Here is a 26,143-nt window from a genome sequence, read left to right as displayed (position 1 = left end):
AGGGAGGCATTAGTGAGAGTGTGAAGCCGATAAATACTGCAGCCAGGAGGGGGAGGGTTGTGGGGGGAGACTGTGGCCCGGTGGAGAGGTGGCAGATAAACAGGCCTGTTGTGGGGAGCAGAGTCGAGTCTGCTGAGAGCTTCTCCTTCCACTGCTGAAATCAGCCACCTTTGACTGATTCACTCTCCCCGAGTGCTTGAATGGTTCCTGTGTATAATGAATGGAGGCCCCTCTCCACAGCCCAGCTGGGTGCCAGCACATGGCATCAGAAGCTAGAGTGCTGTTTAGCGCTCCGTGATGGCAAACTGGGGACGGGGCCAGGGACACATCCTAGCACAGCTGACCTGGCTGCCAGGATCCTGGGGGTTCATCGCCCATCGGGGCACATCTGTGGCTGTTGTCACCGAGTCAGTCATCCACATGGGACGCTGAGCAGCCTTAGCAAGCAGGAGGGGGGAGACCCCCCCCCGGGGGAGCATGAGCCGAGTGCTTTGCACAGCCTCTCACATGCGTTCCCCGCCGGGGTCAACACGCCAATGCCACGCTAATTAACCCTGTCCCTCCCCCGGACACTGGGTCAATCTGCAGCCACACAGGCCGCCCTGCTTTTCTCTAGGCTGCGTGCCACGGACACTCCGGACGTCATGGTGGCAGAGGGCATACAACTCAGATACTCCTACTCCAGAAGCGCAGGGCCCTGCCCCTAGAGCTGAAGTAGGATGTCTGGTAGCGTGCTAAATACTCTGACACACAGGGAGCTGTTCTGATTCCTTCCAGCAGAGAGCAGTGGTTACACTCATCCCAGCAGCATTATACCCATTTTACAAACAGGTCAAATGAGGCGCAGAGAGGGGAATGGGACTTGCATGCCGGACCTAGGACTAGAACCCAGGAGAGCAGAGTCCCAGAGCCCCGCGCTATCGCCTAGACACCCATTCACAGCTGTACCTGACAGCTGTCGAAGAGAGATTCTGTCTGAAGGTGTTGAGCAGGGAAGCTACAATAACCCCACTTAACTGTCTGAAGTTGTATATTCAGAACCCTCAATCGCCATTGCCCTCTGGGTTGGGAATCCAGGAAACGTCAAACTTCAGGGAGTTTGAAAGCCCCATTTTGACAGCTTGACTCCACCTCTAAACGTTGGGGTACTCAGCCAGGCTTGCCAGGAAGCAGATGGTCCCAAACCAACCCCTCCCCCCCCCCGCCATGAATTCGTGGGAAGTTGGATCTGACTCTGAAAGCGAGGGGCTTTGGCAGAGCTGTGGGGTTGGCCAGGACTGGACTAGCTGCAGGGGGATTAACCCATCACAGGGCCTTAGCCAAACATGCAGTTCTGGGCTCTGACCTTCTAAACAGAGATTCTCAACCGGGGGGCACACCCCCTGTGGGGGCATGTTGGACTTTCGGGGGGGTTGTGAGCATTCTGATGGCTCAGACCTGGGGGGGTCGTGACAGGGGGGTGGGCTGGGCCAAATTTCAGTGAGTGGCATTGAGACCTGGCACATGGGGTCACAGCGCCACTCAGGTTTGGGCCAGCCACACTGACAACCCCTCCCCCCCACACACACACACAAATTTGGATCCAAGGCACTTTGGTGACCCCCACAAATCTGGGCCCCAGGCACGTGCCTAGTTTGCTGACATGTTAATCTGGCCCTGGGGGTGGTGCCGGTGAGGAGTGAGGGGCACCAGCAGAGCTGTGTGGGTGCCCAGGACTGGCAGAGCAGAGGTCTGGCCCATGTTACCTCCATCAGTCGCGTTTCTCCACAACACCCCGATGATTGATCACTGTCCTTAGTAACCTTATGCACGAACACCCAGCCCAGTACCCCCCCCCCCAGCCCTGTATCAGGGGACAGTCATGGGCTGCCAGTCTGGTGCTAACTCCTTGACCTGCATTCATGTCCTCAGGCCCCATCAGCGTCTCCAGAGGGTAACAAGAAAGAACAGGTGTGTCTGCCATTTTCCAGCCTAGTTACCATCTCCACAAGGTCAGTGAATCAAAGTCCTTGGGTGGCATTTTCGGCTCTTGTTACCATCCTCGGATTCTTACGCCAATTGATTTGTTCAGCTGCCGTTTTCTCTTCTTGTTAAAATCCTCGTCACAACGGAAAGGGGGGGTGTGCAATGGGGCGGCGGCGGGGGGGGGGGGGGGAGCTGGGCACATCCAGGGGCATTAGAAGGGAGAGACAGGCCCAAAGGGGGCAGGGAGAAAACTAGCCCCCCTAAAGACACAGGCCTGGGATGAAGAGAGAAACGCCATGAGGAGGGGTCTTGGACAGAGCGAGGGGAGAATTTCTGTAGATTTCAGAAGCAGAGAAGGCTGAACCAGTTTGGATAAACTCAGAACTGAGCCCCCCCGAACCTTTGTCCCAAACCCACACACACCCCTGCCACGTCACCTCCCTCCAACCAACCTGCCCCTCAGCCTCTGCCCAAAACTCAGACTGATACCCCTCCCCAGGAGCCTTCGCCCCAGGCCAAACCTTTAGGGAAGAGCGCCCCCTGCTGCGTCCCCAGCGCCAGTCTCTGGAGCACCCACAAGCAGTGCAGAGGTGCGAGAACCTGCTCCCCTGCATGGGTGCATGGCCACCTTCTGTGCAAGTTGATTCTTCCGACTGCCTTCAAACCCAGTCCTGCGTAGACCGTCCAGCGAGGCCAGCCCCAACGTAGCAAACAGGCCATTGACTGGCAGGGCTCTCGTCTGTGAGGAAGGGACGGGCTCCCTTGGCCAGTTGGAGATGGTGAAGGACACTGATGGTTCCACTATGGCCTTGAGACTGGAGACAAAGGGTGGGTGGAGCCAGGGGTATCTGTGGTTGATTGAAGGTGGCTCCACTCACCCTTTGTCCCCAGTCACGGGGTCCTGTTGGACCCATCGCTGGGCACTGGGGCAAGCAGACCCCTGCCTGCCCTGGTTTGAGGCTGGGGTGAGAGTGGGGGCAGATCTGGAAGGTGTGCTGAGGTTATAGTCACCTTGTGTTCTAACTCCCGTCACAGGTGGGACTGCACCACCATCAACTCCAGGTACTGACATACAGGTGGACATGGCCGGTCCTAGATCTGAAATCATTTGTGGTTAGGGATGGAGGAATGTCCTCGGGGGGGGCATATCCTTCAACACCAATAGCCAGAGGCTGCCGAAGCTATTAGAGGAACTCGGCTGTCAGGATCTAACGATTACTTCCAAAACTTGGCACTCACGGGCTGTTCCAGGCCTTGCTCTGGATGCCTTGGGGCTGTCCCCAGAGAGAGCACTGGTCAGAGCTGTGATATTGCTTCCCCTAAGGGCCTGACGCCAGTTCTCCTGACACAACTGATCCCTTGGCAGATACTCTGGTGATGGGCAAGGCTGGGCAGGAGATGGTTTTCCCGTCCTGGGAGATTTTCCCGCCCCGAATCCGGAGAAAAAGTCAAAATCTAGAAAATTTTTGCGACCTGACAAATTGAGAAAACGTCAGTTCAGTCCAGTCCAAATGGTTCATTTGGATTTTGACTTTTTTAAACCTTTTTTTTTTTTTAGTCTAAATTTACTAAAATTTCAAAGCGTAAAGTCGCTTTGACTCAAAAATCCCGCAACTTTTTGTACTGAAAATGTCAAAAGGGGCCGTTTTTTTTTTTTTTTTTTTTTTTAATGTTTCAAGTCGGGAGATCCGTGTAAGCTGACCCTCTTTCAGGAACGGGGCAGCCAGACCCCTATCCCCACCACCCCCCATATTATACAGACCTGATCGCCCCCCCAAAAAAAGCTTGGCAGAGGGGGCGCCCGTGAGTTCAAACAATGTCACTCACATCTCTCCGGGGGTGGCCTTCCCCATAGGACCCTGGGATGTGTTCCACACAGATCAGCCCATTTCCTGCTGCAAAGAGCTCCCAGCTATCTGGAGACGTCCCTCTGTCTCGGCATCCTCCCCACTGCGATCTCAGGACCAGACACTGAGCCCCTGGCCGGTGGCCCTTACACCATCGGTGCCATGCAGTGGAATAACATTCAAGGGGGAACCAACGTCCTGGTGTAACTGCTGGGAAATGTGGGGGTTAGTCGGTGCCCTCGTTGGATTAACGCGCACGTCACCTGAGCCTGCCTTGCCGTCACCCCCTCTCCCATTAGCGCCACCGTTCCGGCGGGTGCTGGTCTGTTCCAAGGGAGCCAGTCACCCAGCATGGAATCATAGGACGGGAAGGGGCCTCGAGAGGTCAGCTGCTCCAGCCCCCTGCACTCCTGGCGGGACTCGGTATTATCTAGACCAGCCCTGGCAGGTGTTTGTCCAACCTGCTCTGAAAAAATCTCCAATGATGGAGATTGTCCTTATTGTCCTTAACTCTGCTGGCCATAGATAACCTGAGGGCCGAGGTAGCAAGAAGCATTTTTCAAATGCGTCACGTTGAATGGGGTGGTCTCTGGCCAGAGGCTCCTAGCTGAGCCCATCCCCCCTTCCCCAGGCGGCATGTGTGCGCACATACGCATGTACACACACACACACGTACACACACACGCATGTACATACATACACACACAGATGTACACACACACGTGCATGTACACACACCCATACACACACACACATGTACATACATACACACACAGATGTACACACACACGTGCATGTACACACACACACACGTACACACACACGCATGTACATACATACACACACAGGTGTACACACACACGTGCATGTACACACACCCATACACACACACACGCATGTACATACATACACACACAGATGTACACACACACGTGCATGTACACACACACACACGTACACACACACGCATGTACATACATACACACACAGGTGTACACACACATGTGCATGTACACACACCCATACACACACACACGCATGTACATACATACACACACAGATGTACACACACACGTGCATGTACACACACACACACGTACACACACACGCATGTACATACATACACACACAGATGTACACACACACGTGCATGTACACACACACACACGTACACACACACGCATGTACATACTCCTGCATGTGCCGATGCACACATATGAACATAAGCACCCAGGCCCATGTACTCAGGTGTGCACACGCACACGTGGGCATACACGCACACAGGCCCACGGCGTGACCTGCAGCGTGTGAGTGGGCAGCACCCATCGAGCGGAAGGGGCAGCCATCGCTGGCTCACGGCCCAGTGAGTCAGGGTCACGAGTGGTCTCTGGCTCAGCCCCAATTTCCCCAGCTCGAATGGGCTTCTGGCCCGAGGCAGAGCGGGTCGCTCAGCTCCCAGCGAACTCTACCATGTCTGCCTTGCCCCCCACGGGGCACTGACTTGCCTCCTGCAGTCAGTGACATTGGGTGACAGCTGCATGGCTAAACATAGCTGCCAGGGGCTTTCCATAGCCACTTAGCGTCCCTGCGGCTCCCTCTCCTGCCCACGCCACGCGGCAGCTCGGGGAGGCCAGCCAGGCCGGCATCCCACAAAGGAGCGTGCCGACGACCTAGTGTGAAATCTCGCAGCAAGTACGGAGATCTAAGGAGTCTTGCGCATAGGCCAAGAGCTAGAAGGCACCATGCTCCGGTGGGTGCCTGCTCCTCGCACCAGCTCCCTGGCTCCTATGCCCTCCCGTTGCACCGCCACTGCCAATAGATAATTGCCTATTACACAACCAGCAAAGCGGGCAGCTTTCCAATTGGCGCGAGCCCCTCCCCAGGGCAACCTGCCAGTGCTCCCGTTCCCCAGCACGCCTCTCCCCTGCCTTGAATATTCTGCTCACAGGTAATGAGGAGAAGCAAAGAGGTTTTAAATACAAAGCTGCTTATAAACCAGAGGTGGAGGGATGGAGTTTCTCCCCCATCAGCAGCCTGCTAGATTCCCCTGCATTCAAATTCCCGCCGCAGCTGCCGCTAAAATAGCACATTTCAGTGAAGGACGTCGGATGGACGGCCTGGGAGAGTCACAGCCTCTGTTGAACATTACTGGGCGCAGCCGAGGCGGTGTGCTTCATGCCTATCCCAGGGCGCCCACCTGGAAGAGCCGCCCGGGGCCCCAGGCCCACCTTGACCTCTCTGCTGGGCCTGGCGAGGCGGGTTGGTTCGTGCCAGCGGGGGAGGTGGTTTTAGTGAGATGGGGTAACAGTGTCCAAGGCGCCTAAGCCCTGTTTCAAACAGGACTGAGCTAGGCTGCTAACTTCCAGTCCTTAACTCTCGTTGGTTTCAATGGAACTTAGGCGCCTAAAGACCTTTGCGGTTCTGGGCCTTAGGGCCAGGTTGTTAGAGGTCATCAGGAGCCTAAAGCTACAGCCAGGAGCCAGAAATCAATGGGAGCTGGGTGCTTGGGGGGTTTTGAAAATCCCACTGGGGCAAGGGAGCCCCACACTGGGCTGTCCCGTAGCTGGTGGGTAGGGTGCTCCCCGGAGAGGGGGAAGAGGCTGCTTCAAAGCCTTTCTCCCGCTCAGGTGGAGGGGGGCTGGGAACCGGGGGCTACAGGCAGTAGGCAGCGCCTCTCCCCCCAGCTCGTTCCACGCTGAGGGAAAACAGCTGCAATCATCGGAGTGACTGAAGCGTTAGGGTGGGATTCTGCTCCCAGTTGCGCCGGTGTAAACGCAGCGCAGCCTCATTGATTCAAGTGGGCTCTTCGCAGCTGCGGGGCTGCGGGCAGCCGCTGCCACTTCATTAGCTAAATAGCAGCCGTTGGCTACCAAGGCATGTTTGACGAGCTTTGCAGCGATGCGCGTGTGTGTCCCGGGTACAAGATTTTTTTAATGTGTCTTCTGCACAGTCTTGAGTCCACAGCACTCCTGGGTCTTAAACCCCCCTCACCACCCACTAACATATTAACCCTTAGGGTACTGGAGGTTGTTATGATGTGCTGGGAGAGAGGCAGATTAGACAGATAGTGGGCTCACTTGGGTCCCTGGCCCAAAGCTGCCTTTTGAGGTTCAAGTGACCCCCGAAGGCTGAGTCACACAACACAAGCTCTCCCGCTGCCCCAGCACCATGGGTTGACGCCAGCTTTGCCCCATACCGGAGAGCTCGGGGGTGCTCTGGGAACCTTGAGCTGGACCTGGGCTGAGGTTGGCGCTCATAGCGCAACCTGTATGCGCGCATGTCTCCCGGGAGCGGGGGGGGTCCCAGTGAACACCCCCCCAGCTACCAGCGTCATCAAACTCTCCGCGCTCTGCTTGGCCTCGCCTGCCACGCGGTGTCTCATTTTCGACCCAAACGCCTGTTTCCGAGTAGCAGCCGTGTTAGTCTGTATCCGCAAAAAGAACAGGAGTCCTTGTGGCACCTTAGAGACTAACACATTTATTTGAGCATAAGCTTTCGTGGGCTACAGCCCACTTCATCGGATGCATGCAGTGGAAAATACAGTAGGAAGATTATATATATACACAGAGAACATGAAGCAATGGGTGTTACCATACACACTCTAACGAGAGTGATGAGCTATTACCAGCGGGAGAGAAAAAAAACCCTTTTTGTAGTGGTAATCAAAATGGTCCATTTCCAGCAGTTGACAAGAAGGTGTGAGTAGCCGTAGGGGGGGAAAATAAACATGGGGAAATCGTTTTACTTGGTGTAATGACCCATCCACTCCCAGGCTTTATTCAAGCCTAATTTAATGGTGTCCAATTTGCAAATTAATTCCAATTCAGCAGTCTCTCGTTGGAGGTTTTTTGTTGTAATATTGCGACTTTGAGGTCTGTAATCGAGTGACCAGGGAGATTGAAGTGTTCTCCAACTGGTTTTTGAATGTTATAATTCTTGACGTCTCTGTGGCTCATTAGACCAGATCCAGCCCTGGTGAAACTCCGCTGTAGGCAGCGAAGCTAGGCCTGGTCCCTGGCGCCATCAGATAACCACGGTGATGGTACCACGGTGGCCAGGAGTAGGCCCGGCTGCGCGATGTGGCAGATCCCAGCTATTTATCGAATGGAGCGGCCCACAGCTCCGGCACACAGAAACGGGGACGGCTCGTTAATGGGCTGTCAGCTGGAGCAGCGAGAGCCAGTTAACGAAGGAGGGCCTGGTAATAAGAAATGACTGAAAGAGACAAGAGGAGTAAGCCAGGCAGACAGGCTCATAAGCCAGATGTCAGCAGAGAAAGGAGTGACTGGATCTGTCAGAGCTCCCAGGAGAGGAGGGTGGAGAAGGGACAGGCTGCATTAGGCTGGAGACTCAGGTTGTGCTCCCCGCTGCTCCAGGTGCCACGGCTTTTGGGAGGACCCCCGGCCGGGGCAGGAGGGTATAACGTGAACCCTGCGATGGCTTGTTCGAGTCTCTGGCAAGCACATACGCTCAGCCTGCCCTCGCGTGCATTGTTGGTGTTTAGTTCGATTTTCACAGCTCCGAGCTGTCAGGTACATTGACCCTACCAATAAATTGATTGCAAACTACTTTGATGAGTAGCAGCCATCTGGGACAGGGGCTGTCTATTTGCTCTGTGTTTGTACAGCACCTTGCACTATGGTATAAAATATCACAGCAGATCATTAATTCTGCACCAATGTAAAATTAGGCTCATCACACTATTACCTCCGCCAAGCACTCAGGGGAGCTTTGCCTGTGTCCAGAAGGTTCACAAACTCCAGCTCTGGTGACCTGGCCAACAAGGGAATAGCCAGTGACCACTAAACTCATTATATGAATGGAGAGGGAAGCATAGCCTAGTGGGTAGTGAAGGACACGGCCGACTGCTGAGTTACGGGCCTGCCCCGGCCAGCGTATCCTTTGGCAAGGCACTCCAGCTTTCTTCACCTCACTTCCCCGGGCTGTAAAATGGGGCTAATAACACCTGCCTAGTGTGAAGTCTAATTAGAGTGTGTAAAGCATTGTGAGATAGACAGATGGACGCTGGCAGAGAAAGGGCAAAGGATCTGGAAGCAAGGCAAGGGAAAGACTGCAAGAAAAAAATGGGTCAGGGCAGGAGGGTTGGGGTGGATGCAGGGGAGTGCAGAGAAAAATTAAGTTGATAGAAAAATTCTAATCCCTGCAAAACGGGGACAGTTTCATCAGTTGGAGGACAAATGGAGGAGGCTAAGGCCCGTGCATTATAATTCAGGGGTCAGAGGTCGGTAGTAATCTATAATCTACAAAGAATGAATTGTACAATCTGCAGACTTCCTAATCCAAACGCTGACAGGGACGCCTCTGATCCGCGCTGTGTGAACAGCCTGTGCATGCTGTGTCTTGCAGGATGTGTCACACACACACACACACACACACACACCATCACAATGGGAGTGCTGTGGGACCAAGGTGGGGCAGGAGGGCAGAGCCATTCAGTGCACCAGACACACACACACACACACACACACACCCCATCACAATGGGAGTGCTGTGGGACCAAGGTGGGGCAGGAGGGCAGAGCCATTCAGTGCACCAGACACACACACACACACACACACACACCCCATCACAATGGGAGTGCTGTGGGACCAAGGTGGGGCAGGAGGGCAGAGCCATTCAGTGCACCAGTCACACCACTTACAATTTACACACACACAACGTTTGCTCCCTCTGTGTCAGGATAATCACAGGACACGTCTACACTATGGGTGCTGAACAGCACAGATACGGAGCTGTAGCAGTGCTCCTGTTGCACCATAGTGTAGACACTTCTTACAGTGATGGAAGGTTTTTTCCCCCCCAGCATTAGATAATCCACTTCTCTGATTAGCAGTAGCTAGATCGACACCAGGGGTTCGCCCAGCATAGCGACACCGCTCCGGAGATGTGAATTTTGACCCCTGAGCACCGTAGCTATGTTGACCGAGCTGTTAAGTTTGGACCAGGCCACAGACCCAAATGTGTGCATCTGAAAACACCGAAGCTACTCTACGCACAGAAGTTGCGTCAATTTAACTGACGGTGTGATGTTAACTCAGCGTGGGGACCCTTTGTGTGTGGGCACCGTCACATGGGTTTAAACCTGGCTTGCACCAGTTTAAGCTTCCCCTTCTGAAACGAACTTTGGGTAAAATTGATATAAGAAGGTCCACACTCAAAGTTACACTGGTTTAACTGAATTGGTTTAACAGCAAAGCTTTTGCTAAACCAGTGCCACCTGTGTGTAGACGAGGCCTTGTTCCAAAGGGGATTTTGAGAACAAGGGCTTGAAGGCTGCTGGGCCTCTGAGAACCATGACTTGGGACACACCCCTTTAAGGGCCAGACTCAGTTACCTGAATCACTCCGTTATCCAGCCTTGCCACAGGCCGCATGGTCTGAATTAGGAATCAGTGTGGGCAGGTGGTCCTGAGTGCTAATCCTGCCTCTGTCGGGTGACCTTTCGCAAGTCACTTTGCCTCCCCGTGCCTCAGTTTCCCCGTCTTCAAAATAGTACTGACGTTTCACAGCGGGTTGTAAGGCTTATTTAATTCATGTGTGCATAGCGCTTTGAATTCATCAAGTGCTAAGTATTATTATTGATACTGTGGCGAGGGGAGCATTAGAAGCCCTTGAGCGAAAGGTGCTAACGCAGAGTGAAGTGTTGTTAAAGAACAACAGCGTGCAAAGCTGTCAGTCAGCCGGGCCTGGAGCTTCACAGGACCTTGTTAGCATCTCATGGGTTCAGTCGGTTAACACGGCTTCTGTCTTTCTCTTCCAGGTGCATGGGAGAATGGTAGTGCGACCATAAGATCATGCTCTACACAATGACATGTTGGCTTCCAGTCCTGGGCCTCCATTGGATTCTTCTGAGCACAGCCCCCGTGGAGGCCTGCCCGGCTCGCTGCGAGTGCGCTCCTCAGATCAAGTCGGTGGTGTGCCATCGCAAACGTCTCACCTCCATCCCCGAGGGGATCCCCACCGAGACCAAGGTTCTGGAGCTCAGCAAGAACCGGATCCGCTGCCTGAACCCGGGGGACCTGTCCCCTTACCCTTTGCTGGAGGAACTCGATTTAAGCGAGAACATCATCGTCAGTGTGGAGCCCGGAGCCTTCAGCAACCTGTTTCACCTTCAGATCTTGCGGCTCCGAGGCAACCAACTTAAGCTGATCCCTTCTGGAGTCTTCACCAAGCTGACCAATCTCACCCTCCTGGACATCAGCGAGAACAAAATAGTCATCCTGCTGGACTACACGTTCCAGGACCTGAGGAACCTGAAGAACCTGGAGGTGGGAGACAACGACTTGGTGTACATCTCCCAACGGGCTTTCTCTGGCCTCCTAGGCCTGGAGCAGCTGACCATAGAGAAATGCAACCTGACGGCCATCTCGGCCGAATCCCTTTCCTACCTCCAAAACCTGGAGGTCCTACGGCTCCGACACCTCAGCATCTCCGCGGTGGAAGATGGGAACTTCAAGAAGCTCTACAATCTCCTGCAGCTGGAGATCGACAACTGGCCGCTGCTGGAGGACATCTCGCCCACCGGCTTCCAGGGCCTAAACCTCACGTCGCTCTCCATCACCTACACCAACATCACGGCAGTGCCCACGGCCGCCTTGAGGAACCTGGTGTACCTCATGTACCTGAACTTGTCTTATAACCCCATCAGCACTGTGCCCAAGGGCTCCTTCAAGGACCTCCTCAGGCTGCGAGAGCTCCACATGGTGGGTGCCTTCCTGGTCTCCGTGGAGCCTCAAGCGTTTTCTGGCTTGAGGCAAATCCGCCTCCTCAACCTCTCCAACAATTTCCTCTCCACCCTGGAGGAGAGCACCTTCCATTCAGTGAACACGCTGGAGACGCTGCGCGTGGACAGGAACCCGCTGGCCTGCGACTGCCGCCTCCTCTGGATTCTACAGCGCCGCAAGACGCTCAACTTCGACGGGCAGCAGCCCATGTGCTCCTCACCCCCTGAGATCCAGGGCAACGCCCTGCGTGACTTCCCGGACTCCATACTCTTTGAGTACTTCACCTGCCAAAAGCCCAAAATCAGGGACCGAAAGTTGCAGCACATAACAGCCCGTGAAGGGCAGTCTGTCTCCTTCCTCTGCCGTGCAGACGGAGAGCCCGTTCCTGCCATCATTTGGGTCTCCCCTCAGCACAGGATGATCACCACCAAGAGCACTGGGCGAGCCACCGTCTTGCCCGGGGGCACATTGGAAATCCGCTTTGCCCAGGTCCAAGACAGTGGCACCTACATTTGCATCGCTAGCAATGCCGGAGGCAATGACACCTACTTTGCCACCTTGACGGTCAAGGGGCATCCCGTGGACGGCTCCCTTTATGCAAACCGGACCTTGTACCTCAGCGAGTTCAACGACACCTTCCACAACAACACGCAAGTCTTCTTAAAGTTTACACTGGACCTCAAGACCATCCTGGTCTCCACAGCCATGGGCTGCATCACCTTCCTTGGGGTCGTGCTCTTCTGCTTCCTGCTCCTCTTTGTGTGGAGCCGGGGGCGGGGACAGCACAAAAACAACTTCACCGTGGAATACTCCTTCCGCAAAGTGGATGGCCCCACCACCACCGCCGGGCAGGGCAGCGCCAGGAAGTTCAACATGAAGATGATCTGAGCGGCTCCAGGAGGAGGGTGGTTCCTAGTCCACTGCCTGCCGCCAAATGGGGCCCTCCAAGGGCCGGGCAGGGGGTCAGAGCATCCTTCCTTTGTTTTCCAAGTGAGCACTTCGTCTCGTCAGGTGCGCTCCCCTGAGGGTCGAGGCAGTAAAACTCACGGCGGAACCTGGCTGGGACGTTGGCTCGATTCGACCACAAGGGCTTGGAAGCGACTGGGAGGAGCGAGCGGTTTTCCTCATTGGTCTTGCCACACAACTGAATTGAGCAGAAGCATCACTGGAAACGGCCCCAGGTGCCTCCCAGCGGCTTATTCTCATTTCTGAGCACACCCCACCTTCTTTGAGCTGTGAGACCCCCCAACGCCCAGGTCCCAGAGGGCAAACGCGGGCCAAGGAGGCATGCACAGCCCTTGTGGGTCTGGGCCTCACAATGGAGCTAACATTCTTTTGTATCAACTATGCATTTTCCAGACCATGAGCAAGCAGCGTCTGGACCCGAAGAACCGGCTTCCTTTTTTAAGAGACGATGTGGAACCCTTTCTCAGTTGTGGTTTATGGTTCTTATTTAATTTGTTGGGAGGTGTTTTTTTTAAATGAATTTCCAACAGAAGTCTTCCTGTGCGACAAAGGACTCCCGCAGAGCAGAGCGAGGGCAGCTCCCGGCTGCCCCGGCATGCGCGCCAACCGGCCTGGGCGGCTCGATCCAACGCAGGGGAGGTGCTGTGCCTGGGACGAGTTCCTCTCAGCATTCGGAAGAAGGGGAAGCCTCTGAAGCTTGCAAACCCCGACGCCCGGGGAGGGATTGTCCTGCACAAGCAATAATAACCCAACCCGACAGTCCCTTCCGGCCGTACGGGTCTGTGCAGGCACGAATGCCACCCCATTGGCGCTGAGCGGTATTTCACCAAAGCACGCTGGCGTTCGAAGCCAGAGACCAGGCTGCTGGTTGTGGCGGCAACAGAAACGGGAAGCGCAGTCCCTGTGAGTTATGGCCAGGCCTCCGAAGGCTCCGAGCCTACCTAGCTGGCTCGCGTGTATGCGTCTCTCCCGGGCTACATAGGGCTCTCGTGTGCATTCGCACAGGCTACCTGCTTTTAGGCTGGGCCTGGCAGCAAATTCTGCCATGTTGGCAGGAGGCTGGGAGCTCTTCCGGGGGAGAGCCCGTCCCTACATCTCGAGAGGCGCGGACAAAATCTCCACGGTAAAAAATGACACCATATGGACTGTGTCTCTCGCTGCTGCTGGCCTCTCTGGTCTGTTCCAGCCCTGCTCTTCCCCCAGGCCCCACCCCCACCCCACCTCTTCCCTCGAGGCCACGCCCTCTTCCCACCCCTGCTCCGCCCCCCTCCCCTGAGGCCCCACCCCCACTCCACCTCTTTCCTCGAGGTCCCGCCCTCGCCCTGCCTCTTCCCGCCCCTGGCTCCGCCTCCTCCCCTGAGGCCCCACCCTCACTCCGCCACTTCCTGCCCACACTCCACCCCCTCCCCAAGGCCCCCGCCGTCTGCCACTCTCCACCCACCCCAAGCCCCTCCCCAAGCCACCAAACAGCTGTTCGGTGACGGCCACATGGTGGAAAAGCTGTTGGGCAGTGGCACCCTGCAACAGCTGTGACTGGTGGGTGCTGAGCACCCATTCTTTTTTTCCATGGGTGCTCCAGTTCCAGAGCACCCACGGAGTCGGCGCCTGCCTGGGGAGAAGGAGGAGTCTCCCATTCCTGTTCTCAGGGGAGCTGCTCCCAGAGGACAGCAGGGTGGAGCTGGGCACACAGTGGGGCGGGATGATGAGGAGTTGCTCTGGCTCCCCTGTGGGAATGGAGGGTCCCTGTCCCCTGAGCCTGTTGGGGGTAGAGGCCCCATCACCCATCCTGGATGAAAGGGGGAATGTTTCATCTGGCCATGCATCTAACTGCCCAGCCAATTGTGCGGTTACCCAGTTTGCATCTATTACTATGGCAACTGTGTGTACAAATTAGGTGTGCGCTTGTGCGTGCCCTAATGGGCATGCACAAATGCACGGGCAGTTTGGAGCCCCTGACTCTCTGAGAGGGCACCCCCATATCAAAAGAGGCCGCCACTAGTGGAAAAAGAGACGTCCTGACCTGTGCAGAGAGACAGCAAATGAGCCAAACGCATTGAAACAGAGAGTCCGACCCGCGCCGCAAGAGAGAGTGCCCGAGCTATGCAATCACAGCCCGAGCCATGTGAAGAAAGGGTCACCCCAAAACCAGCTGGTCTTTTATCCCAGTGAGCTCCATTTAACCCACCAGCCGTCTGGTCCTTTGGCTTGCAAGCTCTGCAGGGCCTTCAGAGACCAGCGAGGCAGTGGAAAAACAACGCCAGATGTTCGTGTGCCTGTAGGGCTGTAACAAGGTTGGAAAATAAACAGCTATTTAAACAATAGCATAACAAAGGCACGCGCCCCACACACACACACAACCCACAGAGAAACCCCCGTTAAGCTCAGCGGGGGGAGGCAAGTGACTAGCCCAGGTGGGCGTGAACTGGATTCGGGGTTTGCCCAGGATCTGTGGGTGTTTAACAGCCCCACAGAGCGATGCTAAGGAGTGCCGGGACAGGCCCGGTGCTGCACCTCTTCCCCGCTGAAGGCCATGTCTAAAGGGACAGCGTTTCTTTACAGCGCGGCTGGCTCCGCAAGCCCGGTTCATCGGGAAGGTGCCGCTTCTGGCTCATGGCCTTTTAGTACCCCTGCCCCTGGCTGTTTATTGTCACGCAGAGCTGGCTGGATATCAGTCACTGGCCACATTACTCATCCCATAATGTACCCAGCAAAATCATTCTGCTGGCTGGCTCTACTATTAGTCATTTGGAAGGAAGTGTTGCCTAGTGGTTAGAACAGCGTGGGCGCCCCAGCGCCCCTGTCTGACCCCAGGGCAAGCCATGTCCCCACTCGTGTGCCTCATTTTACTCATATGTAATAATCCCTGCTTATTAATACTAATTCAGCCCTTACAGAGCAGCTCGTAGGGTGCTGTGTGAACCTTAATTCATGAGTTAGTGTTTGCAAAGCTCTTTGAGCTCCATGGAGGAAAGGCCCAAAATAAGAGCATTATAAATAACATACTGGTTAGTATGTGCAGGCACAGCACTGTCCTCTACTGGATGGAATCAGAACTGCTCCACTGAGTGTCATAGGCCCTATACTGCTAATGGAGATTTGCATTTAGCTTCAGTGGCGGGAGCAGCTGGGGTCTATCTCTGCTGCGGTCTGAAGGCTTAAGTAGAGCTGTGCAAATAATGGATTTGTGGGTTTTTTGGTTCACTGGCAGTTCTGAATTGAGGGGGGGGGATTAATTTCAAATCAAACCAAAAGCAAAATTTTCAAAAATTGCACCAAATCAAAAAGGCAAAAAACATGTTTTGGGTCAAAACAAAACATTTCATTTCGACTGTGCGAGGGTTTTTGTGTTTGTTTTTTTACTTTTTAATCCATTTTAAGGCAGTTTTCGAACAAAGCGTCATTTTGAACTGAAAAGGTTAACCCTTTTGACTGTTGCTGAATTTTTCCCCCCAACACAATCTAACTACGTGCTTTGGTGTGGCCAAATCTGCATTCCCACACACACACACACACACACACACACGAAAAAAAATGTTTTGGCTGAAAAGTTTCATTCAGTGCTAATCTTAAGTAGCCCCAACATGCAGCATCAGGAGACGTATTTATCCGCTCTGATGGTTTTATCCCCATTGGAAGTCCCAGGCCTCCTCGTTCGGTGGTATCATTTTCCCCCCCCAGCAACTGACGGTGTTGCCACAGACAGAACAGCCTCACTTCACATGGGGCATGAGCAGCGGGAGCAGGCGGCAAAGGTCCGGAATGCGTGCAGGGCTGGTGCAAGGATGTTTCGTGCCGTAGGCGAAACTTCCACTTTGTGCCCCCCCCCCCCAGCCCTGCAGCAGCTCCCTGTCCCCTCCTCCTCCCTGAGGCGCCGCCCCCCCCGTCTGCCCTGAGGTACCCCCCCGCAGCAGTTCCCCCCCCGGGGAGCCGTGCGGCAGCTCCCGACCCCAGCTCACCTCTGCTCCGCCTCCTCCCCGAGCACGCCACCCCTGCTCTAATTCTCCTCCCCTCCCAGGTTTGCGGTGCCAAACAGCTGATTGGCGCTGGGAGGCAGGAGACGTGGAGCGGCGACCGCACGCTCGGGGAGGGGGCGTTGGAACGCTGTAAAAAAAAATTGGGGGCACCGCTTTTTGGGGCCCCAAATCTTGGCGCCCTAGGCAACCGCCTAGTTTGCCTGAATGGTAACACCGGCCCTGAATGCATGCCAAGACCGTGAAGAACAAGGAAGGGGGGGGGAATATAGAGCTGATGGGACTGGTCATGCCGCTTTGAAGTCAACAGCACCCCAGGCATCAGAGGAAGCAGGACTGGGCCCAGAATCCCATGAGTCATCTGTGCAATATTCGTCAGTTTCACTTTGCAGAGTTCATGCAGATTTTGTCTTTGATTCCCATCCAGAGAGAATCCACCACGCAGCGCAGCCAATGGTTGCTCCCTCCCATGCTCACTGAGGGAAGAGGGGATGGAGGACTGGGGCCCATCTCTTCATTTGTTTTGAAATCATGTCATTTCCACTGTTTTTTTTTTTTTTTTTTTTTTTTTGAAAAAATGGAAGAATAAAGACGTCAAATCTTTTAGAGCAAATTTGCAAACCTGGGTACTCCCCACTGAGGCAGCTACCCCCCCCCGAGCCAGGGGCTGTGCATGGCACTGGGGAATCTCCGCTCCCTCTGTTGCTGCAGATGCAGCACTACAACTCATCTGGCCCATTATATGTGCATTGCACTATGCAGACCTTGCACAATCGTTTTCACAAGCATGGGCCCATGCAAACCATTCCTAAGGGCAGCAGGAGTCACCATGAACGGGACTGGGGGGTCAGGCGCCGTGGGTTGTTGGTGGGTGACCTTGGTGAACGCGTGTCCCCTCTGTATGTGTGTCAGTTCTGCCTCTGGGACCCAGGGATCATGCCCCGTATCTGGGAGAAGCAGAACTGCTTGCATGTTTGGGACTGAATTTTGTAATGGCTGTTGGAGAAAACCAAAGATCGTGGCTTGTCTGTGCATCGCGGGCACAATAACAGGACAACAGGTCTCCTCGGGCCATCGCCTCCGTCCAGTAGCTGAAGTGCGGAGTGGTGTTATCAGTACATTCAGCCCCATGAATGGCTCCTGGAGGAGGTGTTAACAAAGCCCATGATAAATTGTAGGCATAAATATACATGCAAATGAACACACATGCGTGGCATACAGATACCAGCCCCTGTGCGAGTGCCCGCTCCTATCCCAGCTGCTCTGTATCAAGCACCTCAGGAGATTCTATCCTTCCCCCCCGCCCCCCATCACGGACTTGCTCTGCCAGCGTTCCCACGAGAGATGTTGGTTTCTTGGCTCCCCTGGGGGATTAAAACAGGTCTCGGATGCTGAGGCGCCCCCAGGAAGGGGACTGGGAGGCCTGACTCCTCTCCCCTGGGGCAGGTGGGCGGCTTTTTGGGGGGCCCCCCTTTATTTTCACGGGTTTTTTCCCTCTCCCCTTCCTCTTAAGCCCTTATGTGTTCACTCTGGGTGCTGCGTCCCCTCAGGCAGCGGCAGCAGGACTAGGCCGTGCCATACACGCCTGCCCGGCAGCAGCTACCCCAGCGGCAAGGCCTGGGCATGGGAAGGCGGCCCTCCGAACTGACTCCGCCCCTCCCACCCAGACCGGAGTAGGTCAGGGCGGGCAGCAGACCCCAGCCCTGCGTGCCCAGGGGCACAGGGACCCTGCCTGGATGTGATTTTGTGAATGCGTTCTAGGCACAAGAGGTTTGACAATTTAATCCTAAAAGGCCATAGAGACACAGGGCCAAATTCCTTCCTGGATGAAATCCACTGGCCTCAGTGAAGTTACAGCGGGGATGAATCTGCCCATTAACATAGCCCACACAGAGGCTATTATGGAACCCGAAAGGGTCACAACAGAGATTGAGGTCAAACCAAAGACTGGTTCATCGGAGACACTGAAAGCAGAGATGGACAAGACCTAACTAGGTCATCTAGTCTATCTCTTGCACCCTGTGGGCTATAGGGGGTCTCCTCTCCAGCGCTTTGGTCAACCCCAGTTCAAACGACCCAAGCATTGTGGTTTCTGTCCCCTGCCTGGGGAGCCTGTGTGTTCCCTGTGTCCCGTTCCACCCTGCCTCTCCCCGTGCTGCCCCAGGGGCGAGGAAGGTCAGGAAGGGGAACCAGCCCTGAAGAGCGCCCACAAGCGGCTGGAAAGGCAGCCATCACTAGGACCTGGAAAGAGATGGGAATATGGGGGATTGCTCCGCGATCCAGCAACTGCTCTCTGGGACCACGTCCTTCCCCAGTGCCTGCAGTCCTCGGAGGATGGGACATCAGCGTCAGACCCTCCCAAAGGCAAGCGGGATCCACCTTCAGACTGTCCCAAATGACTTACCCCTTTAGAAATTAAATATTCCACCTCGGTATGTGATGCTTTGTCATCGTCCCTCTCTGGGGCTTGCCCTGACACCAGGGGCAAGCCCGCGTCTCTGCTGAGTCCATATGGCCTGCAGCCAGTTAGCAAAGAGGCGACCCGCAGAGCTGGGCGGGTGGTGGGGGGGCGACTTCAGCTGCCAGCACAGTGGCATGGAACTGGTCAGGGGGATCATCCCCAGTTACAACCAGCAGCTCCCACCCTCCACGTAGCCACATCACCCCCTACTCAGCCGCTGCCTGCAGGCACCCGGGATGCTGGGGCACCCGTTTGAGAGGCTCCGTGGCCCAGCCTGGATTCAGAAGTGTGGGGCAGGGAGGGAATTCCCTCCCAGGGATGGGGCTGGGACTGACTGGCAGAAGACATGAATGAGCTGGCCGTGCCATGCAGCTGCATGGGTCACATATGCCCCAGGCTACCACAGCGAGTGGGAGCCGCTCGATCAATCTCCCCCTGGCCACGCCACCTGTTCACACCCGCAGCCCCAATGGCCTCACCACAGGCAGCAGCCCCCAGCTACCAACATACCCATGTCACAGTGACACGCAGAACATTGGGGGCTGACCCCGCACCCACAATGAATTGGGGGCAGCGCCCAAACATTGCGGCTCGAGTCCCTCTCTGCAAGGGTCTAATGAGAACGCCCCATCCAAGCTGTGACATTCAGCTCCTACCCCACAGCTGCCCGCCTCCCCTCTGATGTCAATGCGTCTTTCTTTCCTTGGCCCCTTAGTCTGGTCAGCACTATTCAGCCCCTGCTGAAGATGCCAACGTGCCTGCCCTTGGACTGCCAGCGGCTGGGAGCCACCTGCAAGCTTTTCCTCCCCACCTAGCCCACCACTGCGCCCGCCTCCAGCCCACGCTCACCTGACCCTACCCCAGAGAGCTATGCATGCCATGTTGTGTCAGGAGCCCCAGTGGAATCGTCCGCGCAGCTAGCAAGTCCATGTTCAGCGTCTGGGGCTTTTAGGGGAGGGGATGAAAACCTAAGAGCTGGGAAGCCCCGGGTGGTTCCTATGGAAAGCCTTGTGCGCACGGAACATGCACCGTTTTCTATGTAACAAGCATGTGAAATATACCTGAGAAAAGCAACGCCTCCCGTGTCATTTTTCCCTCCCCCTCTGCGGAGCAATGCATGAGAAAAGGCAGAATCGAGGGCTAACGGCCTGTAAATGGGGGGCAGCCGCACCCGGCCAGCCCCTGAGCACCCCAGCACTTGCGGCTGTAAAAATCCAGAGGGTTTGGTTTTAAGGCAGGGTCTGAAATCTGCACTCAGTCACACCAGCATGAATCTGAGTCTGGGCCTCTCTCGCTCTGGCTATCAGGAGTCGTTCCACTGCACTCCATGGACTTGCTCCAATCTAGAGCTGGCATAAGTGAGGGGAATGGGTATGTCTACACTCAGGCGCTGACTCAGGTTTGCGCCAGAGCCCCTTTTCCGTCCACATACAAATCAGTCTGACTCAGGTCAGCAAGCACTCAGGCCCCAGGTCCTAAGACCCTGGTAGAGGGATGGGTCGGAGCCCAAGTCCCCCTCTGACTTGGGTCCAAGCCCTGTCACTCTGCAGTGTGGACGCAACTCACATTGCAGCCCCGAGTCAGAAGGGCTGGGTAGTACCATATGGACCAGTTAGCACAGCTGTAAGACTTGGGTCCAGCGATTGTAAGCCCCGGTTCACAATGCAGTGTGAGCTTGGAAACACTGAGACCACAAGCCCAGGTCCCACAGAGCTGGGCTTAGAGTGCAGTGTAGACATACTCTGACTCCAGCGGAGTGACTCCGGATTGACACCGTCCCGGCTGACAGCAGGATCTGCACCCCCGACAGGGCCCAGATCCCTGAGTTCAATGGGACTTTGAGGACCTGGGCCTAGCATCCTAACTGGTTACCGGCACACGGCCAAGCATTTCCCCATTGGGTCACATGCGTTTGTGACGGGTCTGGGGACAGGGCTTGCTCTGCATTGGCTCTCCCCAGAACCAGGAGACGGTCTCGGGGAGCACCTCACAGATCAGCATCTGCACTGCAAGCAGCACCCCCCGGGACAGGTGAGGATCCAGAGGGACTCGGAGACAGTGGTCTCTGCACAGCAGGACGGAAGCACGGTGGTAGGGGTGAGACACTTGTTCTGCCGCTGCCCCTGCTCTGTGGATACACGGGGGCCATCGCTCTCCCGGGCTCTCTGTCTGCCACCTCGTGTGATCCAGATCATCCCGTCTGAACTGCCCGGCCTAGTATCCAATTATTCAGCTGCTGCAGTGTCAGCTGCTAAACATTACTGCAAACAAGAGACAGCCCAAACTCTCTTGGTTATTATTATGTGCACTGCGGTAGCATCTAGGAGCCCCAGGCATGACCCAGGAGCCCACTGCGCTAGGCGCTGTACGAACACAGACGAAGATGGTCCCTGCCCCAGACAGATTCCAATCTCAGTCAATCTCTTCATTTAAATCCATTGCTAGCTGGAAACAAACAAATAATGAAGCATGAGAACGTCATTATTCAGCGACACAGAGCTTAAGAAAGAGTTAACAGGCCCACTTTATAGTAAAGTGGCACCTATACATAGTGTGCTAATATTCCTGGTGGATTAATAAATTGCTATCAATTACGAGGTAATTGTGCATGTCAGGTTTTTTAAATACTTAATAGATGATGCTAAAACAACCCGTGGAAGGTAATAAATTGCATAGTCAGAACTAAAACATGATGAATGCACAGGTTGACAAATTGCTACCACTGTTCATCTCTTATTAATAGAGTATTTATAAATATACCCGTAATATTCAGCTAAGATGGCACCTAGTTACCTCTCCTACTTGCAAGGAAATCAGGAGGTTAATAAAGGGTTCACACACACCCCACCCTCCCCCGGGCGCTCCAGAACCAACTTGCTGCTGTCTCCTTTGCACATTTACCCCTTTTTCCAGCCCGGCAGCTGTACTCTGTTTCTGTCCCTGATCAGGTCGCATCTGGTCCAAGCACTGAGCGGCAGCCTGAGCCCGTCTCTTTGGGAGCAGATCTCCCTCTTCTGGTAGCAGATCAGAGTTAGGAACCGTCTGACAAGTTCCACCTTGAAGAGGAAGTGGCAGGACAGGATCTGTTTGTCCGTGCGGGATTCGTGGGCCAGGAGTACGGGGGTTGTTTCCCATCAAACCCGCTTAACAGTAGTGAAGTGAAAGCTCCTTGATACTTGACACTGCATGTCACTGCATGGCTACTGCGGCAGGCCATCCTGCTGTAGCCGGGCCATGACACATGCCGTGGGGCGCCCTGTCTTCCTGCGCTCTATGGGAGCACCCCACCCTGCTGCCCCCGGTCCAAGGCAACGTGGCAGAGGGCACGTTGTCTGCAGTATGTTGCAGCAACCAGTCCATTGGTGCGAGCTGCTCTGTAGAACCTTTCCCTAAGTGACTGAAGACACAGTCGCCAAGTTGGATGGTCACCCGCATGGTGTCCAGCACTCCCAGCTCAATGTCTCTGCCTAAACAAGGGCGAGATCCACAGGTGAGTGAGCCGGGAACTTTGGGATCTCGTCGGCCCCCTGAGTGCACACTGTCCCCTCCTGAGTGCTCCCTAGTTCTTGGATAGCACCGGATTGTAACAGGAAAGCGTGGGTCTCCTCTGAAAAGTGATTGGCTCAAAATGGCCCTTTTTAACTCCCCAGCTCTGCCCCTGCCAGATCTATTGACATCGGTAACCAAACCTTCGTTCGCAGTAGTGACACATGAGCCAGAGAAAGCCCGGCGCGGCTGTCACATCCCAGGGGGACTCTGCCGGGCTGGCAGTTAGAGAAAGCATCCGCCTCTTTGCTCTCCCTCCATGGTCCACTTGTGCCAGTCTACCGGTCCCGAGCTGCCAGAGGAGATAAGGGCAGATGCTGTTGATGAATAGCTCTGTAGGCAGCACCCTGCTGTGGCCTTGACCCCAGGTGGTGGCCGTAGGTTTCCCACTGAGCCCATTTCGGTTCCCTCTGCCTATAGGAACTTTTCTTTTCCATTTCACTTTGAGGCACTCATCCAGCTCCTTGAGTTTCACTCTGGATTTCAAGTTCTAACTCCCCCAAAACCTCAATGCAAAATTCAGCTGGAAATTTATAGGTTCATAGAATCAAAGAATCTCAGGGTTGGACGGGACCTCAGGAGGTGTCTAGTCCAACCCCCTGCTCAAAGCAGGACCAATCCCCAACTAAATCATCCCAGCCAGGGCTTTGTCAAGCCGGGCCTTAAAAACCTCTAAGGCAGGAGATTCCACCACCTCCCTAGGGAACCCATTCCAGAGCTTCACCACCCTCCTAGTGAAAAAGTTTTTCCTAATATCCAACCTAAACCTCCCCAACTGGTTTTGCCCAGCACTTAATTTGTGCTGAGCCCCGGCACCTCTGGGCCTGGCGGTTCAGAGCCCGGCACCTCTGGGCCTGGCCGTTCAGAACCCTGGCACCTCTGGGCCTGGCCGTTCAGAGCCCGGCACCTCTGGGCCTGGAAGTTCAGAGCCCGGCACCTCTGGGCCTGGCCATTCAGAACCCCGGCACCTCTGGGCCTGGCCGTTCAGAGCCCCGGCACCTCTAGGGCTGGCGGTTCAGAGCCCGGCACCTCTGGGCCTGGCGGTTCAGAGCCCGGCACCTCTGGGCCTGGCCGTTCAGAGCCCCGGCGCCTCTGGGACTGGCCGTTCAGAGCCCCGGCACCTCTGGGCCTGGCCGTTCAGAGCCCCGGTTCAAAGCTCTCTAGCTTTGGGGTGCTAGGCATGGGCAATTTTTTTACATTCATAACTGATGCAGCAAGCCCAGAGGCGCCGGGGCTCTGAACGGCCAGGCCCAGAGGCGCCAGGGCTTTGAACGGCCAGGCCCAGAGGTGCCGGGGCTCTGAACAGCCAGGCCCAGAGATGCCGGGCTACGAACTGCCAGGCCAGAAGTGCCAGGGCTATGAACTGCCAAGCCCAGAGGTGCCGGGGCTACGAACGGCCAGGCCCAGAGGCACCGGGGCTCTGAACCGCCAGGCCCAGAGGCGCCGGGGCCATGAACCGCCAGACCCAGAGGTGCCGGGTCCATGAACCACCAGGCCCAGGGGCTCCTCTCCCCTCCGCTGCATATCATGGAGCTGGAGGTTTGCTCCTCTCAGAGACACAGACGTCTCTGCTCAGGGCCAGGAATTACAGCGTGGAAATAGCTCCAATTTTTATGGTTCCATCCAAATCTCCCGGCTCACGTTCCCAACCAAAGCTCTGGAGGGTCACTGATACAGCGCCTGCCCTATGGAGCTCTCACAGTGCTGAACAAAGGCAGATCAGTGCCATTATCACTGCTTGACAAATGGGGAAACTGAGGCACGGAAAGGCAAAGTGACTTGACCAAAGTCACACGGCGAGTTATTGGCACAGAAGAGAACCCAAGAGTCCAATTGCCCATCCCCTGTTCTCACCACTAGATCGCCCTGTCTCTGCTACACATACACCTGGTCAGTTACCCAACCATATTTTTGGCTGGTAAAGAAGAGCATCAAAGTGGGCCTGGTTAAGAGGCAGGGTGCCGGAGGCCTGGGGCGCCCGGCCTGGTTAACATGCAGGTGGCTGCTCACAGTCTCCCCAGCACCTGTGGTTTAACAGCCCTGGCTACATTTCCCCTGCTCGAAGAGCGTCGCACTCAAATTCCTCCCGCCAGCCGTTGGCACAAGTTGCTCAGGCAGTGCAGGGGAAGCACCAATTATTACCTGGTGGAACGTCAATGACTGAACCTGCCAAGGAACGGCTCGGAAGTCGCCTGGAGAGCCCTGAGCCACACGGAGATGCATTTAAAAGGCTCTTGGGTTACCAGGTGCTCCAAAAAAGACACACTCAGGGGCCAAACTGATCCCTGGTGTAATTCTATGGGCTGCCCCGGGAGGGTGGGGGTGGATCTGGCCCAGCATGTCGAGAAACGTTTGCAGGATTTGGGGTTTTTCTGCTTTCAAAGAAAACAGCCGTTTAAAATCAGCCCCCTTCTCTGCTCTCCTGCCCGTCTCCACACCCGACGCAAGGCTCTGAGTCTGATCCCATTTACCCTGGTTCACACTGGTGTGCCCCAGCGCCTGCCTTGCAGCAGGACCATCGGGCCCAATCCCTGCCAGCTGACAGTGTCTTTTCAAGGCTTATCCTCTTCCCCTGCTCCCTCACACTGTCACCCTGAGGCCTTGGCCGGAGAGGCAGGTTCAGGCAGTCACAGACTGGCCCTTGTCTTGAGCCCTTCATTATGGCCCCTTCCTCTGCCCGATTCCCTTAATCCCTGAAGCTCTATGTTTCCTTGTTATACAGCCCCAGCTCAGCCTATATGGAGCCTAAATGGTTAGGGCTTAACCTGTATGAAACCAGTTGATTCCCAAGCTGGGTGCGCCTGGGAATGGGCTAATTTCCTGGATGTGCTCCAAGATCCCTGCGGGGGGCTGCGTGCCTGGGAAGGGGACGAGACCGGAGCTCCAGGGAACCAAGACAGCAGTTTTCCCCTTCCAGCCGTCTCTCTCAGACCGATCACAATGCGATAACATCTGTGGGCACGTCAGGCTTCAGGAACCTTTGCACCAGTCGCCCTTGTGAATGAGGAACAATGCGGCGTGAACCTTTGCACCAGTCGCCCGCCCCCGCCCCAGGTCCTCGTGAATGAGGAACAATGCGTCGACAAATAATAGTGAACTGGACTTGATGTTTCCGTTGGCTTCAGCGCTATGACCTAACTTGCTGCCCCCCCCACCCCCACCCACCCCCGCAAAGCAGCCCACATGTCAAATTGGGAGCAGAGGCAAGATCAGAGCCAGCATGAAGGAGAATTTTGGGGGGGTGAAGTTGGGGGGAGGAAATGTGGTCAACCGCTCACTTGACAGGAGAGCGGGGTCTGATGCTTTGCAGGGGGACTAGTGAGACTCCTGTGAAGCATTCTCAGGGTGAACAGAGACGGTGATTCCTTGTGGCACAGAAAGTCCATCATCCCACCCCACCCCACATGTCAGCCCCACCTGACCCACGCCTCGCCTTCGCCTACAAACACCCCATCAGCATCCTTGCAATTGCTTTCCCACTCCCCGCATCCCCCTCCCTGCTGAGCTGCGAGGGGCGCTGTCCTCTGCCCCCCCCCCCCAGTGCAACCTGGGTGTTACATCATGGCCCCAAAGGGGCCCTTAAATGTTTCTGGGATCGTTAATCTAGCCCTGCCTTAAAATCTTTCCATGTTTTCAGGACCAA

The 26,143-nt window shown here is 55.5% G+C and overlaps 1 protein-coding gene across 5 annotated transcripts in view; it reads left to right on the top strand.

The window, feature by feature from the left end:
* Window positions 1–20,028, top strand: part of LINGO3 (leucine rich repeat and Ig domain containing 3) — a 128,220-nt gene extending 108,192 nt beyond the window's left edge. For 3 of the 5 annotated variants that reach the window (XM_054013948.1, XM_054013949.1, XM_054013951.1), the window contains 2 exons: window positions 1,912–1,991; window positions 10,593–20,028. In XM_054013948.1, the coding sequence (XP_053869923.1) occupies window positions 10,627–12,444 (1,818 nt within the window). In that variant the 5' untranslated portion in view covers window positions 1,912–1,991; window positions 10,593–10,626 and the 3' untranslated portion in view covers window positions 12,445–20,028. The remainder of the gene's footprint in view (window positions 1–1,911; window positions 1,992–10,592) is intronic. The other 2 variants (XM_054013950.1, XM_054013952.1) reach the window with 1 other exon arrangement.
* Window positions 20,029–26,143: the final 6,115 nt, after the last annotated feature.

Source organism: Malaclemys terrapin, chromosome 24 (assembly GCF_027887155.1).
Source record: "Malaclemys terrapin pileata isolate rMalTer1 chromosome 24, rMalTer1.hap1, whole genome shotgun sequence".
NCBI lineage: Eukaryota > Metazoa > Chordata > Testudines > Emydidae > Malaclemys > Malaclemys terrapin.
This window is presented reverse-complemented; position numbering and strand designations above follow the sequence as displayed.